General features: G+C 45.5%; 2 protein-coding genes across 2 annotated transcripts; both read right to left on the bottom strand.

Annotated features, from left to right (window-relative positions):
- Window positions 1-140: 140 nt before the first annotated feature.
- On the bottom strand, window positions 141-11,945 carry LOC120668565 (RNA polymerase I-specific transcription initiation factor RRN3-like). The gene is made up of 16 exons (XM_039948305.1): window positions 11,801-11,945; window positions 11,569-11,717; window positions 8,945-9,049; window positions 8,773-8,844; window positions 8,624-8,695; window positions 8,306-8,542; window positions 7,470-7,580; window positions 7,269-7,382; window positions 7,055-7,153; window positions 5,440-5,508; window positions 5,251-5,357; window positions 1,646-1,729; window positions 1,481-1,568; window positions 1,209-1,328; window positions 918-1,102; window positions 141-820 (listed from the first exon to the last, which is right to left on the bottom strand). Exons 2-16 carry the CDS (start codon window positions 11,665-11,667, stop codon window positions 535-537), a joined length of 1,848 nt encoding a protein of 615 aa, XP_039804239.1. The 5' UTR covers window positions 11,668-11,717; window positions 11,801-11,945; the 3' UTR covers window positions 141-534.
- A 1,174-nt stretch (window positions 11,946-13,119) lies between these two features.
- On the bottom strand, window positions 13,120-14,834 carry LOC120668564 (zingipain-2-like). The gene is made up of 3 exons (XM_039948304.1): window positions 14,011-14,834; window positions 13,753-13,893; window positions 13,120-13,603 (listed from the first exon to the last, which is right to left on the bottom strand). Exons 1-3 carry the CDS (start codon window positions 14,722-14,724, stop codon window positions 13,346-13,348), a joined length of 1,113 nt encoding a protein of 370 aa, XP_039804238.1. The 5' UTR covers window positions 14,725-14,834; the 3' UTR covers window positions 13,120-13,345.
- Window positions 14,835-16,548: the final 1,714 nt, after the last annotated feature.

Raw genomic sequence — 16,548 nt, 5'->3', positions numbered from 1 at the left:
TCCATGGCCATCTGCGACACAAACTGAGAAGGGCATCTGTACAGTGCAGACTACTGATCACAGGCACTGGTCCACAGGGCAATCGCAAGCTGCGTATTGTCCTATGCATGCAGAATGAAACGACTACCCGACCAAGCCAGTATCCAACATCATCATCACAATGCAACCGAGTTTGCACCAAGCATACAACATCGCCGAAACTATTATGTTGGACCGCCCAACACGAATCCTTTCAGCGAACTGTTCTACATCGAAATAGGTTATCTTTACCATAATACACCACCAAGGGCTACCTAAGTATACAATCGTAAAACCATTTTTCACTCTGTTCCCTGGGACACATATACTTTACATTTCACTTCAAATGGTAACCTACGTATTGCAAAAGAAAGGGTTTTGACCCCCACTACCAAACTAAGACAGAGAGCTCCGATGTCTGCATGATTGTCATACCCCTCGGCCTCAGCACATGCAACTTCATAGCAGTGTCTTCGGTAAAGTGCCACTACAATTAAACGATCTTGTGATGACCAACTATGATGGAGGGCTCACTGAAGGCCTGATCCTCGCAGGCATGCTAAGGCCAGAACCACTGCTCATAGCCATTGGATGGTAGAAGGAGCGGTGTGGCGTTATGGACATCTTGTTCATCGAATACTCGATATCATCATCGTCCTTGAAATTGATTTCAATATGGTCATCCAAGCTGTCCATATTCATTCCAGGTGCGTCAAGGTTGCCAAGCTCCTCGTCGTCATCACTGTTGTTGCTGTATGTTGTCTTGACTAAGGACCAGAACTCAAAATTTGGACGAATATATCTGCAAAGGCATAAGGGTCATCAAGCAGAACAAACACTAATTACAAGATATAGATCATGAAGAGAAAAGGACTTATTTTGATATTAATAGTACAAACCTGTCAGATTCTCTGAGCAGATACGGATCAAATGGGAAGAACATGTCCAGCCTATTAGCTCCTCCAAAAGCCTTCGATAGATCAGATTCAACTATATCTTCAAGTGGCAAATCCACAGGTGCATTGAACAGCCTGGCAGCCCTAGCCTGTCTCAGGAACTCGTTTACTATTGAAGGCAAACACACCTACAACATCAAAAGCATGTCAAATACCATTAAACATTTATGTGAAGGCAAAAGACGAGGTTTCTGCAACACGAGATAATAAAGGTGGTAGGGAATGTCAAAAAACCTTTAGAGGCTCCAGTCGGTCCATCAATATAGACTCGATTGGCATTTGAAAAAGCTGAGATTTAAGATTTGGGTAGTCCATAATAGATCTCAACCGAAAGCAAAGGACATACATCACAGCCTGCAAGGTAAGTAAAACAGCAGATAAATGTTCAGGGTGCTGCATCTGATGATTGAACAGGCAAAGGAACAATTTAGAATACATAAGTATCAGACCAATTTCTCTTGTTTAGCTAAATATAAAATATGCATACAAAAACAGCCACAACAAACCTGGCAGCTAGCATAAAATATTTGATGATCCATAGGCTTCGCAGGATCCCTCTTAAGCTTACAATAAGAATCACACCATTCCACTAACCTGTGCAATAAATATAACATAAATTTCAGATGAATAAATGTGTAAACATACACATTCTGTGTTCAGAGCGTAGCCACCTTTTGAGCACAGCAACAACGGTATCCGCAGAAATGAACCTTGCCCGGGCCAGATAGCTTCCAACATATGAAACAGCAGACATTCTGCACTAAAATATAACAGTTGTCATTGTTGTTTCTTTTGACTGTCAATTCATATAGGTTATGTATCAAGTTAGCAACAAATTAATCTCAGAATAAAATGTGCTGGTTATTTCATGCTCTGAATCTCCTACAACCTTTTTGCTATAAATGTAGTAAAGTTATGATGAGATAAAATGTAAAAGAATAGATAGATTAATGAATGGTGAGCTCGATCAAGCAAGAAACTCGATGGTCAGATTAGGCAAGGTTTTAATTCCATAATCATCTGAGGTGCTTGGCTCCTTTGGAACATCACAACCGTTATGTTTTCAATGGGGGCTCACCTCACGCAACATAGTAAGCTTACTCATTGCAGCCCTGGAGGAGCTTAACTTATGGGGCATAGCCGGTGCCAAGGGTATTAAATTGCAACTAGCTCGTCTTTAGAAGCAGGCTAGTTTCTGGTCGTACTTAGAGCAAAGGTCGTGTTACCTGAGCAATGTTTACAAGTCGTCCGACTAATCGCGATTAGTCGACCTTATCGGTCCCTGGCGTCCGATAAGCGCAACCGACACGCCATGTTATCTAGTCGTCCGACTAATCGCGATTAGTCGCGATTATTCGGGCTTATCGGTCCGGTGACCCCGATAAGGGACACCAAGTAGGTTTGGGCGACTAGTTTTCTAGTCGTCCGACTAGTCGTCGACTAGTCGCGATTAATCGCGCCGATCAGGTTGGAAAACGATCGGACTTAAGATTGTTTTGTGGGCTATTTGAGTTGTGGGCCTGGGCCGGTGACGGTTGGCAAGGTGGCCCATTAGATTTTTGGTATATAGAGGCTGAGACAGAGTTCTGGACAGTTCACAAATCATCTCTCACAAGTAAGTGAAAAATCGACCATCATTGTTGTCTTCATGCTTGTTTTTTATTAAGTAATATGCAGTACATATATCATATCGGTCCTGGGACACATAGGACGACTAGGCAGACGACTAGGACCGACTAGGCTCGACTAATCGGCCTGATCGACGACTAATCGCGACTAGTCGTCTGATCGGTCCCATGGCGACTAGGTCCGACTAGACGATTTGAAAACATGGCCGATGCGACTTGTTCGATCAAAACTCTAGTCGTCCGATTAGTCGAAGACTAATCGCGATTAATCGTCCGACTTGGACATGGACGACTAGGTTCCAGGGCTGATTTGTGGGCTGATTTCCAGGGTAGTATGTGTGAAGTCTGAACCTGAGAACTTATTTGGTTATGTAATATGCTGGCTGTGTGGCTGGCTGACTGCTATGTTGCTACTTGCTATTTGCTAAATGCTATTGCTAGTTATCTGCTAATGCAACAGGATTGCTGTTGCTCTATTTATAATTATAAGTTAGTCAAGATTGACTACATTAGTGTTGCTGTTTGCTGATTGTGAGTTTTGTTATTTCAGCAGCAAGTCAGCAAAGATTTGGAGTGTGGGATTGGAACATGGAATTCTGGACAGTGCAGAAAACAACTCTCACAAGTAAGTCAGCAGCTAAACACTAATGTAGTCATATGCTTGATTTATTGTACAGACAATATAGTATATATAGGTGTATATATATAGTCGTATAGGTCCTGATATGCAGGACGATTATATGGACGACTAGGATCGACTAGTCTCGACTAATCGGTCTGGTCGACGACTAATCGCGATTAGTCACCTAGTCGGTCCCATGGTGACTAGGTTCGACTAGGTGATTTGTAAACATTGTACCTGAGTCCTATTTGTTTTTTAGTGTTCTTTGGATGTGTGCGTGTGTGGTGTGGTGTTTGTAAGGGGGTGTGTGGTTTTTCTTTTGTAAGGGGTTCTTTACAACAACAACAACAACAACATAGCCTTTTTTCTCAAGCAAGTTGGGGTAGGCTAGAGATAAAACCCGAAAGAAATAAGTTCAAGGTTCAGGCACATTGATAGCTAGTCTCCAAGCACTCCTATCCAAAGCTATCTCTTTAGAGATATTCCAATCCTTAAGGTCTCTCTTAACCGACTCATCCCACGTCAGTTTAGGTCTACCTCTACCCCTCTTTACATTATCGACCCGCTCAAGAACCCCATTACGCACCGGCGCCTCAAGAGGCCTTCGTTGGACATGTCCAAACCATCTCAGCCGATGCTGGGTAAGTTTCTCCTCAATTGGTGCCACTCCGCCCATCCCGAATAACTTCGTTCCGGACTCTATCCCTCCTTGTGTGCCCGCAAAACCACCGCAACATCCGCATCTCTGCTACACTCAGTTGCTGGACATGTCGCCTTTTTGTAGGCCAACATTCAGCACCGTATAGCATCGCCGGACGAATTGTTGTCCTATAGAATTTGCCTTTTAGCTTTTGTGGCACCCTCTTGTCACAAAGGATGCCAGAAGCTTGCCGCCATTTCAACCAGCCAGCTGAAATTCTATGCCTAACATCTTCATCAATGTCGCCATCCTTTTGTAGTACCGATCCTAAATACCGAAAAGTATCCTTCTAGACCACCACTTGTCCATCTAGACTAACGTCTCCCCCCTCATGCCTAGTCGCGCTGAAATCGCACATCATGTACTCGGTCTTGGTCCTACTAAGTCTGAACCCTTTCGACTCTAACGTGCGTCTCCACAGCTCTAACTTCCTATTAACCACTGCCCTACTCTCGTCAACTAGCACCACATCATCAGCAAAGAGCATACACCAAGGAATCTCACCTTGTATATCCCTTGTGACCTCATCCATCACTAAAGCAAATAAATAAGAGCTCAATGCTGACCCCTGGTGTAGGCCTATGTTAATAGGAAAGTCAGTGGTGTTGCCATCACATGTACGGACAGACGTCGTCGCATCCTTATACATATCCTTAATGAGGGTAATGTACTTAGTTGGGACTTTGTGCTTCTCCAAGGCCCACCACATGACATTTCTCGGTATTTTGTCATATGCCTTCTCAAGGTCAATGAAGACCATGTGCAAGTCCTTCTTCTGTTCCCTATATCTCTCCATCAATTGTCGTATTAAGAAAATCGCCTCCATGGTTGACCTTCCAGGCATGAACCCAAATTGGTTTTGGGTCACACTTGTCACTCTTCTTAGGCGATGCTCGATAACCCTCTCCCAAAGCTTCATCGTATGACTCATCAGCTTAATCCCACGGTAGTTAGTACAACTTTGAACATCACCCTTGTTTTTGAAGATAGGTACTAATATACTTCTCCATTCTTCCGGCATCTTGTTTGACCGAAAAATGAGATTAAAAAGCTTAGTTAACCATACTAATGCTCTATCTCCTAGGTATCTCCACACCTCAATGGGGATACCATCAGGGCCCATCGATTTACCTCCCTTCATCCTCTTCTTAGAATAAAAATACGCAGCTCTCCTACGTGTTGGAAAAACACAATAGATAGATGATTAACACAGTTACGGTGCCAAAATGGTAGTTATGAAGTTAAGGCATGGTTAGAACATGCAATGGTAGTTATGAAGTTAAGGCTAGCTTCCAATCACCAACAGAAAGGTTCCCAAGGGCTTACCTAGCTATTGCATCATTTTCCTTCTTAGTAAAAATATCGGTAAGAAAAAGAGCAAAATCAACACCGCAGATTTCAGGATCCAGGGAACAGGCATAAAACATGATAAACTGCAAGGTCAAAATCGAAGGGTCAATACAAGATGGTAAGGCATAGTGAATCTAAATTGGAGGAGAAAAGGTGAATCTCGACCTGGGCAAATTTGGATTTGTGGACCTTCAGCACAGCTTTTTGAAATATAGTCTTCAAAATGTCATATTCCTGTTCAGGTCAAAACAGCACATGAGCAATAGCAAAACGGAAGCACTTATATGCATTTACTTCACATTCAGCATCATGAACAACTGTATACATAAAACAATTCTCAGAAAGCATTTGATGAGTTGCAGTTGATAATTAGTTAATTACAGAAAAAATCATAGAAAGACAAACAATCTCAAAGGGAAAAAAACAAGGAAATGTGTAGCATGAAGTAAAACTTGGCAATAGTAGAAATTATTGGTGTACACACCCTGGTTCCACAGGTTATTTTTATTTTGCAACCCAGTGCTTACCTTTACCTGGTTCCAGATTGATTCTTAAGACTGATCTGTGATCCCCTTGAATAACCTGGAGAGGTTGGGTTGGTGTGGTGGTACTGACTGTTTCTATGGGCCACGATAAATCGAATACAGGACAAAGTCAAAGATAAGAACTCCTTAGTAACGAAGCGTGGGAGTAAATTTACCAGATCACACCATGATTACGACATTAAATAATCCTTAGAGAAAGGGGTTCTTACTTTAATAAACAGAGGCACAAAGCTCATTACAATTGATAAGCTACAAGGGTACACAAAGCTAAATAAGACTTTGAACTATTATGAAATTGATCTCATCAACAAGGCTATGGTTGTTGCGTGTCACAGGAAAGCCAGTGTGTTAAGCTCTGTCAGAGAAGCAGAGTTGGCGGTTAGAAGGGGGGGGGGACTCCTGATTTTGCTATGCAGCTCCTAGACAAGTAGATGCCTAAAAAATGATTAGAAGAAATAAAATCTTCTCAAAAAATGATTTTCAAGAGAAAGTTGAGCCTGAAAATTTGGAAATTGAGTGCAAAACTCAGTATGAAGTATTTTTAAGTTACCAAAGAGTTTTTATTTCCAGCACCTTTGTGTATTAAGAAAGGACAAATTCCCTATGCTACAAGAAAAAGACTCCCATCTTTTTAATGTTTCTACTGTCAGAGAAGGAAGTGTTTAGATGTCAAGCCCAGCCATTGTCAAAGAAGATAACCACTGCAAAATCCTGGGAAGTTGGGAAACCAACACCTACAACCCCAGGAGAAGCTGCAGCGAATGCAGTGCATGACACAATGCAGCTGATTCACATTTTCTATCTCCTCCAACACTCCATATGGTACCTGAGGGTCTCTAAGTTCCACCTGACTCCTCAGATGATGGGTAGATCACTTCATACCCACATACAGATCACAGTCTCTCTTCCTCGGATCAGATGAGCCTCATATTCTAACAATATAGGCTGTTTGTTTGGTTTCAGTTAGGTGAGGTTAGATGTACAGGACATTGTGTTGGTCGCAAATTAAGAAGAAAAGCAAGGAAAGCATACCGATCTGTGCATATGAACATTCATTTAACTAAATTTGACATTGATAAATAATTGTAGACAATAATACAAACTTCATGCGGCAACGTATCTGTCTAGATCAGTAGTATAATGATGCTGCCATATTCCCAAAGCTCAAAAAGTCATACAAAGAAGATGGCAAATGAAGATTTTGTTTAGAAGTTAAGGTTCATCCATTTGCTCACCTTAAATAGACGATCACGATCGCACGACTTGAGGTGCTCGCACACAACCACCATTAAACCATCAATTTTGTCGGCAAATACATTTCCTCCAAAAAGGGCCTAGCAAATAAAAGCCTTAAGTTATCTACAATCAAGTATGTAATGAAAGTGCAGCACATTTGCTATTAAAACTACTAAAACAGCAATGTACAAGAACATTCCAAATATGAAAAACCTTTGTCCCTTCTTGTCCAAGGTTATCCTCGTCATCATCCAAATCCTCAAGCTCCATATCAAATATACCTTTGCTGTGTTCCTCTTGAAGAATGTCTTCCCATGTTATATTAACCTGCAGAGTTCACCAATCAATTAATAATAATATGAAGAACTGGTTCCAAGATAGATTACCTAGTCATACAGAAAGAAAAGAGCATACATCCAATTCTGTAAGTAGATCCACAACTTTCTCCAACAAAGTAGTTCCAATAAGATCGCCCAATCTTTCAGTATCAAGACCCAACATGCACTCAACGAATGATACCATTTTCTGCAAAGAAAATCGCAAAAGGTAAGATTGATTGCTCATGAACAGCATGAATGGTGCATGCGTAAATACCCGCATAATAGAAGCCGTAAACTATCAATGCAGAAATATTAAACAAACACGCCCTTAGCAAGAAGAAAATTGTGAGGACAAATGCACCTAAGAAAACATTGTGAGTACAATGGGCCTGTTTGGTAGGGCTCTTCCTGCTTCTGATTCACTGTGTGAAGTGATTCTATAGGTTAAATTTTAAGGAGGAAGTGATTTTGTGCAGGAAGTGAATCAGGAGAAGCTAGTTAGTTTTTTTCAAAGCTCCCAGCCCCTTAGTCATTTCAGATAATCACTGCATGGGATCAGCCTAGAATCACTTCTAGGTAAAATATTGTTTGGAAGAGATCCTCCTGGAATCAGCCTGGCCCAAAGTGCATTCACAAAGGCATCAAGCAAATAGATAAAAATCGCAAATAACTTAACAATTTTCTTATATGACATACATTGGCGACGCTACGTTGCCAATGCACCAGGGTGAATAAATTTTTTATACTAATATATTTGTACTTTACTATATATTGCTATAAAATTATATATGCTCCTTGATGTATTATAAAGCAGTGTGCCAGGTTAAAATTGGTGTTAGCTTCAATCCGGCTAGCAAGAGTTCAAGTAAATTGGTATTATGTGCTGAGCACAACTGCCAAAAAAAACGATCTCACAAAACTAACACTTACAGCTTTGGTGTCAAATAACTTTGGCATACTCCTGTTTATTATATCCTTTAATACCCTTGCTGCTAAGGGCACAGTGTCAGAAATCATTTTCAAACTCTCATGCAACTGAGAGTAGATTTCTGTCTTCCTTGCAAGCAATCTCGGCTGCTCCATCATTGGAACAAGTGGTCTAGGTGGAGTGAAGTTATTCACAAGCATCTGCAAACATTCTCTGAGGTACTGGTCTGCCACAGCAGCCTACAGGAACACAGATCAGTCACAAACACACACATATACACACACAAATCATGCATAAAACGTAAAACTGAGGAAGTATACCAATCTGGCTATTAAATCCAATAGCGCATCCCTCGTGTCTTCACTCAAGTACCAGATGCACGTTGTAAATATCTAAAAAGGGTTTAATAAGATACGATTCATTCAGCAAAAAAAAAAAGCATGAGAGCAAGCACTTAGGATTACATTACATTGTGTAGAAGTGCGTGATGATACATGATGTCTATCTTGGATACTGCTTCTGACAGTGCCTTTAAAGTTGTCTGAAGAAAGTATGGAGCACATGCATTAAACAGAAGTGATAAACTGATAATAACTCAAGCATGGAAAGGTAGACAAGTCGGGCTAGGGCCAAGAACTTACAACAAGTAAAGCCTCCTCATCACGATCCCTCTTTTTGGTAGGGTCTACAGCGAGTAGCAGATAATCATACTCATCTTTGTCCCTTAGATCAATTAAAAATGGATCCTAAATGGCAGGCAAACATGTTAATCGTTTTCCAAAGTACAGTACTTCAATTAACTCAGCAAGTCATAGAAATAAACAGTACAGTATTGCTCCAAGGTCCTAATAAATCCTTGATTGGATGACACCAATATAAACAATGACAGCATGAATGAATTTCTTGTACTAGTGCACTGAGTTAGAGGCAGCATACTCAAATCATTAGACCGAGCTCAGACAAAAAGGAAAATTTTGCAAGACAGTAAATAAATAATGGATGTATTTTGGGTTCTGTTTTGCTAATCTTTAAGCATGTGTTTGGTTCTGCGACCAAGTGGGTTGGGTTGCATCCCTGTTTTTTGGGTTGGATCCAACCCATTTCGTGTTTGGTTAGAAGGGATGGGTTCAATTGGTTGTAGAGTTGAGAGGGTTAGAATAAATGGAGATTTCACTCCGTTAGCATCATTCCTCTCACTGCCTCGTGCGGTCCACCTGTCATCCTCTCACTGCCTATCTTCTTCCTCAATCTCCTTCCGACCTGTCATCCTCTCGCTGCCTATCTTCTTCCTCAATCTCCCGACCTCCTCCTCGGTGCCCCAGCCCCAGCGCTGCGCCCCCCCCCCCACCCCGCTGCCTCTGCGCCACCTGCTTCCCGTGCCGCCGCTGCCTGTGCGGCTGTGCCACCCCCACGCTGCTCCCCTGCGCCGCCCGCCCGCCCCCGCGCCGGCCTCGCTACCCTCTGAGCCGCCCGCTTCCCACGCCGCCGCTCGCCACCACCCCCTGCGCCATCCCCGCTGCCACCTGCACCCGTGCCGCGCGCCTCCGCTCGCGAGATGGAGCCATGGACGGCGTCCAAGTGGGTTGGATTGTCCGCTCAATTTGGAGGGACCAATCCGACCCACATCTCATGGGAATATTCCCATCTGGATTGAACCCAACCCCTTTCAACCCAGCAACCAAAAACTTGCTAAAATGGCAAGGTATTCCACCACGCTTGGTGAAATACATAGATACAAGAAGCAAAATGATAACGACTACTAACTAAAAAGGCAGAGAAGCACTGCAAGTACATTCATTTATTCACCTGTTAAATATGCATTGTGTGTACTAGCCTCCTTTGTGTATGTGTTATGATGTTGCTAACTAAACACCCAAAATTTGAAAGCAATCACCTTTCAATTTCCCTAACTCCACACCTCACATGCATCTGGCACATTTTGGCATGTCTTCACCATAGTCACCAGATTCGGGGTCGACCTCACGTTCCTCGACCCGGGAATGTCGTCCCAAATCGAGGGTCGGGGATGACCAGGGTCGTCGACCCAATTCTAGCTGGTTCATGTCCCGATTCACCACTGGAGCGCACACGGCCGGCCTCCCAGTAGAGCGCAGATGACGGACCATGCCGGCGGGTCTCGCTGGTGGAGTGCGGACTGCGGAGGCATGAGAGAGCCATGGACTACCAATTTTGTTCTCGGATGGTGCCAGATGCTGCAGTCAGCTACCATATTGGTGAAAGCGGTGCAGAGCAGAGGCAGAATGGGGAGGAAAGAGATGGCGGCGGCGGCGGCTGCAGCATGCGACGTGCAGCAGCCAGCGACTCAAAGATAGGGTTACGTTAGATGAGTACTGGGCTATTTGGGCCAACATGGGCAGCCCAAGTTTCTTTTCTCTCCTTTTTTGCTTTTATATCTTTGCCAGACCACACATCTCTAATTGTAGGACATATGAGATCTACGTGACTTGTGTCATCGACCCGGAGGGTCGACCCGGATTAATCGGGGTCATTCATTCCAAACTACTCCCTTCGACCCGCATTTTTATACACATTCGACCCTCGATCCTCGACCCCGATCTACGACCCGATCGACCCGGGAACTATGTGACTATGGTCTTCACCACAAAGCTTTGGTTTCGAACTTGAATGCGGGACTATAAAGTTCACTGCAAATCTCGATTTCTATCTGAAGAATATATTTTCCATAACACAATAAGTGAACGTGATATAGCTTTGTTATTCAGATCACAAAACTTTAATGCGAATCTCTCAACAGAAAATTGATGAAACATGTATGTCATTTAATGCTTCATTGATTTCTAGCAGTTAGGATAAATTAGACAGGATATCTACAGAATTAACACGAAACAAAAGTCGAAGTGCAACAATTGGTGATTTACGGAACTACATAATAATCATTTAGAAGTCAGAAACTGCATCAGTTGTTTGTGGGGTGCTTTCTCACTAAAACGTTGGGACACAGTACACTTCTCTATAACACATTCCAACATCACAGGTCCTAGGATAATTTAGTTCTTAAAAATCGATCTGCATCAATTTGTTAACCCCTACAAGAATAGCTATCCCTCCAGACCACCGAAATGAGTGATCAGGAATGGAAGCAATATAAAAAGGCTGAAGCTTCACTGTCTCAAGTACTTCTAATCCTAACGAAAATAGTAATAATAATCCAAATCAAATAAGCCACCAAAATCACTGCCGTGTCATATCAGACTTGCGAGCAGCCAGGATGGAAGGTCCGTACCATCCGCACGGACTGCAGCACGCGCTGGACCTCCCGGAACCCCTGGGAATCGCTGAAGGACACCTCCATGTGGTCGTCGCAGCACTCCTCCGCCCCCATCGCCAGCTACCGCAACACCTCCTCCGCTGAAGAATCTCTCGCGCTGAAACCTACAGGAACCACCGACCGAATCAGTAAGCATCCGGCGATGGAGAGGGGGGAAATTAGGGACGAGACGACCGGGGGCACCCACCGGCAGGGCGGGAGGAGGAAGGCGGCGGCGAGGAGGCGGCTGGCGGCGGCGAGGCGCGAGGTCTAGGGTTTTTGTCGGAGCGAGTGGGAGAGAGGGGAGCGCGTGGGAAAGGGAGGCGCGAGTTTATTCGTGGCCGGTGAAACGCGGCATCGGCTGTCGGGTGCGGTTACGCCTCTCGGATCCGGGCGGGTCGCAGACAACGCCCGTGACCCAATTTGTTCATGGGCCGGGCGGTGGTGAATAATATTTTTTATTTTTTTCCCGGAAGGTAAGGCCGAATGAAACCCAGCCCGAACATGACATGCTGTTTGGGCTGAACGAGCAGCATGGGCTTCACAGTTTTGCTTTGCCGCCCTGTCCGAAAGAATCAAGCGGCCCACATGAAGCCCAGGCCGATGCTGTCGAGCGAAAAAAAATACAGAAATGCCACACTCGTTAAAGAGGGGTCTTGTTGTACAAGTATATCCAGTCCACCTATAGCTCTCAAAATAAATAGTTGCAGACATCTACTTCGCAACCCTAGTATTTACTAAATTATTTAATACTACTGAAGTGTCTTCATTCAGTACAAAATTTTATTCGTAGGCTTTGTTCTGGTGGTATCAATACACGTCAGGGCCATCGTACATCACACGATCGAGTCTCTCGTCAGAAACAACACGTACGGCCGTGAAGTGAAGAAGCAACAGGCACTACTACAGATTTAGCCTTTTGTCCCGGTTCCAAACTGGCTTTTGTCCCGGTTTTGGAACCGGGACAAGGCTTCCGGGATAAAAGCCTCTCGAGGCTTTTGTCCCGGGTGGAAGAACCGGGACAAAAGGTGCCTGACGTTAAAAATTTTTTTGCACACCACGGGATTCGATCCCAAGACCTCTTGCCCAACGCATGGTTTCCTTGTCAATTCACCTAAGTAGTACATGTGACTCAGTATAGAATAACTTCCTTTTGAACTATCACGTGGAGAGGCCTTTTGTCCGGGTTGGTAACACCAACCGGGATAAAAGGGGCCTTTTGTCCCGGGTGGTGTTACCACCCGGGATAAAAGGGTTGAGCCTTTTTGTCCCGGGTGGAGCCACCAACCGGGACAAAAGGGGGGCCTTTTGTCCAGGTTGGTGGCTCCACCCGGGACAAAAAGCCCCTGTCCCCCACGTTGGCCCGGCTAGCCGTTGGACCCGGGACAAAAGCCACCTTTTGTCCCGGGCCCAAAGGTAACCGGGACAAATGGCCTGGAAGAAAGGCCTATTTTGTAGTAGTGAGGACCTGAGCCGCCTATTGCAAGGGCCAAGTACAAAACTATTTTATCACACCTCGCAAGCGGGTATATCGTCACACGACTCACGGGTTTATTTATTTATCATAAGTCCCCATACATTACATAAGCTCATCTCACAACAGATCACCACACAAATCATCCCTTATTTATAGCTTAGTATATATTTACGGTTGCACACACCGCATATATACCACACGTTTAGCAAGTGTAAACGACTGAACGGGTGCCTCGTGAGTCCATAAGCAAGGGGCAACCATCGGATGCATGGCGCCTTAGGCAGCTAGAACCATCTCCAGCAGCGGCATGCCCGGCGCCCTGCGGTTCTTCACCGGGTAGTACGCGTCCATGGCGATGCCGCACTTGCCCGTGGGCGCGGCCACGTTCCGCCTCATCCGGATGTAGCCGCCCTCGCCCCACCTGGTGCCCCACGAGTTCTTCACAATCCAGTAGTCCTTGCCGCCCGCTCTGCCGTAGCCCACCGCCGTCACGCCGTGGTCCAGCTTCGTCCCGCAAGCGCCGTCGAAGACTCCCTGCGCGCGTGATGATCCGATGATGGTAGAAATGAGTCAGGTCAGACTGAAGAAAACATTTCTTTCACTTCAAATAAACATGCCCAAGGAACATTCATTCATGATTCATGTACTTGAAGCAGCGACTAATTAGGCGACAGACACTTTACCGTTTTGTAGTGCTGGAAATCACGGCCGGCTGCCTCGATGGTGACACTAACGGGCTGCTTCGCCACCGCCGCCTGCAGTGCCTTCTCATTGTTGGCAGGGACATGGACGTATGAATTTATGGACACGACCTTCTTCTTTTTCTGCATGCAACGACCCAAATGCAAAGCTCCATCACCATTGACGACGGCCAGATGTTCTGCATGCCTGCATCTCTACACAAATTGTACGAGAAAGCTAAGGAGAGGAAGTAGAGCGACCTTGGCCGCGTTACAAGTCCCGTCGCGCCCGGTGTAGGGGTAGTCGGCCTCGGAGTCGATCCCGCCGTTGCTGATCACGAACTGGAAAGCGTAGTCCATGCGCCCGCCTTTGCATCCATGGCTCTTGCGGTCGCAGTCGATCAGCTCCTGCTCCGACAGCGAGATCAGCTTCCCCGTCACGATCTTGTTGATCCCCTCCATCGCGGCCACCGCCGAGAACGCCCAGCACCCGCCGCATGAGCCTTGGTTCTTGACGCCGGTGACGGCGCCGCTTTTGCGCCAGTCGACGGCGGCCGGCAAAGCCGCAAGCTGATCATCGCCGAAGTCGGCCAGGTCATCCTCGCCCGCCGTGCCGTTGCCGGGTCGGCTCTGGAAGCCGAGGACGCGGCCGCGGAACTCCTCCAGGGTGAGGTCGGCGAAGGGGGTGAGGCCGAGGCGGAAGTCGTGGAGCCCGGCGTCGGCCTCCGCGTTGCGCGCGTCGATGTAGCGCAGGTTGTCGCGGAACACCTCCAGGCGCAGGCGGTCGTCGTCGCCGCCGCCGTTGCCGCCCGGGCGACCCTGCTCCGCCTTCCACGCCTCGTAGAGGTGCCGCACCTCCTCGTCCGCCCGCTCCCACGGCGCCGCCGCGGCGGAGGCGGCCATCAGTGCCACGGCCAGTAGCGCCGCCGCCGCGAGCATCGCGGCAGCAGCCGCAGGGGAGCGTGGTGGATGCATGGTTCTTGGCGGTGGAGCTGCGCGGACCGAGCCGGCGATCGTTCGACCTCGATCGAGCTTGCACTGTGGTATGAAGTGAGTTGTACTCGACTCCACCTCGTACTCCTACCTCGGTGCCTGTGCCTCAGCCTGTGAACGGAGAGGTCAATTTATAGGCGCGCGGAATGCCAACTGGATCACCCGGGCCCACGATTACACCACTCAACAACCCATTAAGGTGTTTTTTTTAGCTCTACCTAATACGGAGCATATGCTCATGCTTGTTTTGACACGATAGTTGTAACTTGTACGAATGTAGAAGATATATATAAGATATAGTAGTACTGAATAACTGAGAAACATGATTATCAAGATGTTTCTGTCAGCACCCTCTTCTAGGATTAGTGATGTTTCTAGTGGGTTGCCTTATATGTCATGCATACCTAAAATTCTAATCTAAAATCATTAGCTATAGAATCAAGAGCCTATTATCAAGTAAAATATATGAATTATACCAAAGTATATATGAAAAATTGTTATGGCATACCCTTCTTCAAATACTAGGTACGCTACTATCTAGGATCCGAAGAGGTCCATTTTTCAACCCAGTTGGACTATCGATTTTGCCGATAAAACTCAAATACCAACGACTTTTGTACCATTTATAGCTATTCAAATCAGGCATTTTGTCCTCCTCAGCTGTTTTGAAGGCGTTTTTCCCTAAGGTGGTTGTGGTTTCACCACATCAATAGTAGGTCAATGAATACCATGTAGGATTGTCTCACCAGTGTTTTTTTCCCCAAATCTTCTGACAGAACTAATGCATGTAAAAAAAGCCCATCACCCTTTTGCCAAGGAAAAAAAAGGCAAAATAGCCAAATTCATCTCTGAACTATGGTGTGCTCGGCTCAATTTGGTCCCTAAACTATGAAAACGTCCAATTCAATCCCTAAACTATCCTAATTGGTCTAATTGCATCCTTCAATCCAACATGGCATAATGGCATACCATGTAGGCTCTTCCAATCACCGCCTAGTCAGTTTAGGGTGTGAAATACTGTTCTTACCCTCCATACATAAATCAATTTTAATTTAACACAGGTAACTTCTGACCCCATCCTTCAGACGCTCGCTCGCAGCATCCCGAGCTGGCTGGCGGCAACGCGGAGGGTGGTCATAGGCGGCTAGTTTTGGTCAGCTTGGGATGCTGCGAGCGAGCTTCTGAAGGACATGGCTAGAAGCTACATATGTTAAATTAATTAAACCTGCTCTATGGATGGAGGGTAAAAAGAGTATTTCACACCCTAAGCTGATTGGATGGTGACTGGGGGAGCCTACGTGGAGTGCTACTGAAGCGTCTTCTCATAAGAGAAGACTTAAATGTGATACAAATATCAGTCCCAGGAGGCTGATACATATTTATTACATCAGATGGTACATCACCGTACAACTCTACGCAGTAATGGGCAGTGGAGCGCCACTATCGCGAGTATAACAACTAAAACCCAAATAACTATATTAACTATGAAGAGGTCATCAGAGTATGGCGCCATACGAAACTTCCTGCAGGTGACCCTATCCACAGGCAAGGTTGGGTGCAGAACGGGACCCCTACTCAACGTCCTCGGGAACAAAGTCTGGATCTTCCTCTATAAAAATTAAGTAAAGGGTGAGTACAAACGTACTCAGCAAGTCCAACTACACCCACGGAGGGGGTACAAATAGAATATAATGCACAGGATAAATCAAGGGTAAGGTTAGGGTTTAATTTGCGGGAAACAAATTTTCATGCATGGGTTTATTTGAAAGAAAAGGGTTTTCAAAGCAATTATCTTGACACGTAGGG

The sequence above is a fragment of the Panicum virgatum genome, chromosome 4N, assembly GCF_016808335.1.
Source record: "Panicum virgatum strain AP13 chromosome 4N, P.virgatum_v5, whole genome shotgun sequence".
NCBI classification, from domain to species: Eukaryota; Viridiplantae; Streptophyta; class Magnoliopsida; order Poales; family Poaceae; genus Panicum; species Panicum virgatum.
Note: the sequence above shows the minus strand (reverse complement) of the source record. Positions and strands in the feature narration are given on the sequence as shown.

Bases quoted from the DNA above. Each gene is read 5' to 3' on its own strand.
- LOC120668564 (XM_039948304.1), bottom strand. From the start codon at position 14,724: ATGCATCCACCACGCTCCCCTGCGGCTGCTGCCGCGATGCTCGCGGCG. The intron at 13,894-14,010 runs GTCGCTCTACTT...CGTTGCATGCAG, and splicing joins GGACTTGTAACGCGGCCAAG to AAAAAGAAGAAGGTCGTGTC. The intron at 13,604-13,752 runs GTAAAGTGTCTG...TCACGCGCGCAG, and splicing joins ATTTCCAGCACTACAAAACG to GGAGTCTTCGACGGCGCTTG.
- LOC120668565 (XM_039948305.1), bottom strand. From the start codon at position 11,667: ATGGGGGCGGAGGAGTGCTGCGACGACCACATGGAGGTGTCCTTCAGC. The intron at 8,696-8,772 runs GTAATGTAATCC...AACCCTTTTTAG, and splicing joins ATCACGCACTTCTACACAAT to ATATTTACAACGTGCATCTG. The intron at 1,103-1,208 runs GTTTTTTGACAT...TTGATGTTGTAG, and splicing joins ACCGACTGGAGCCTCTAAAG to GTGTGTTTGCCTTCAATAGT.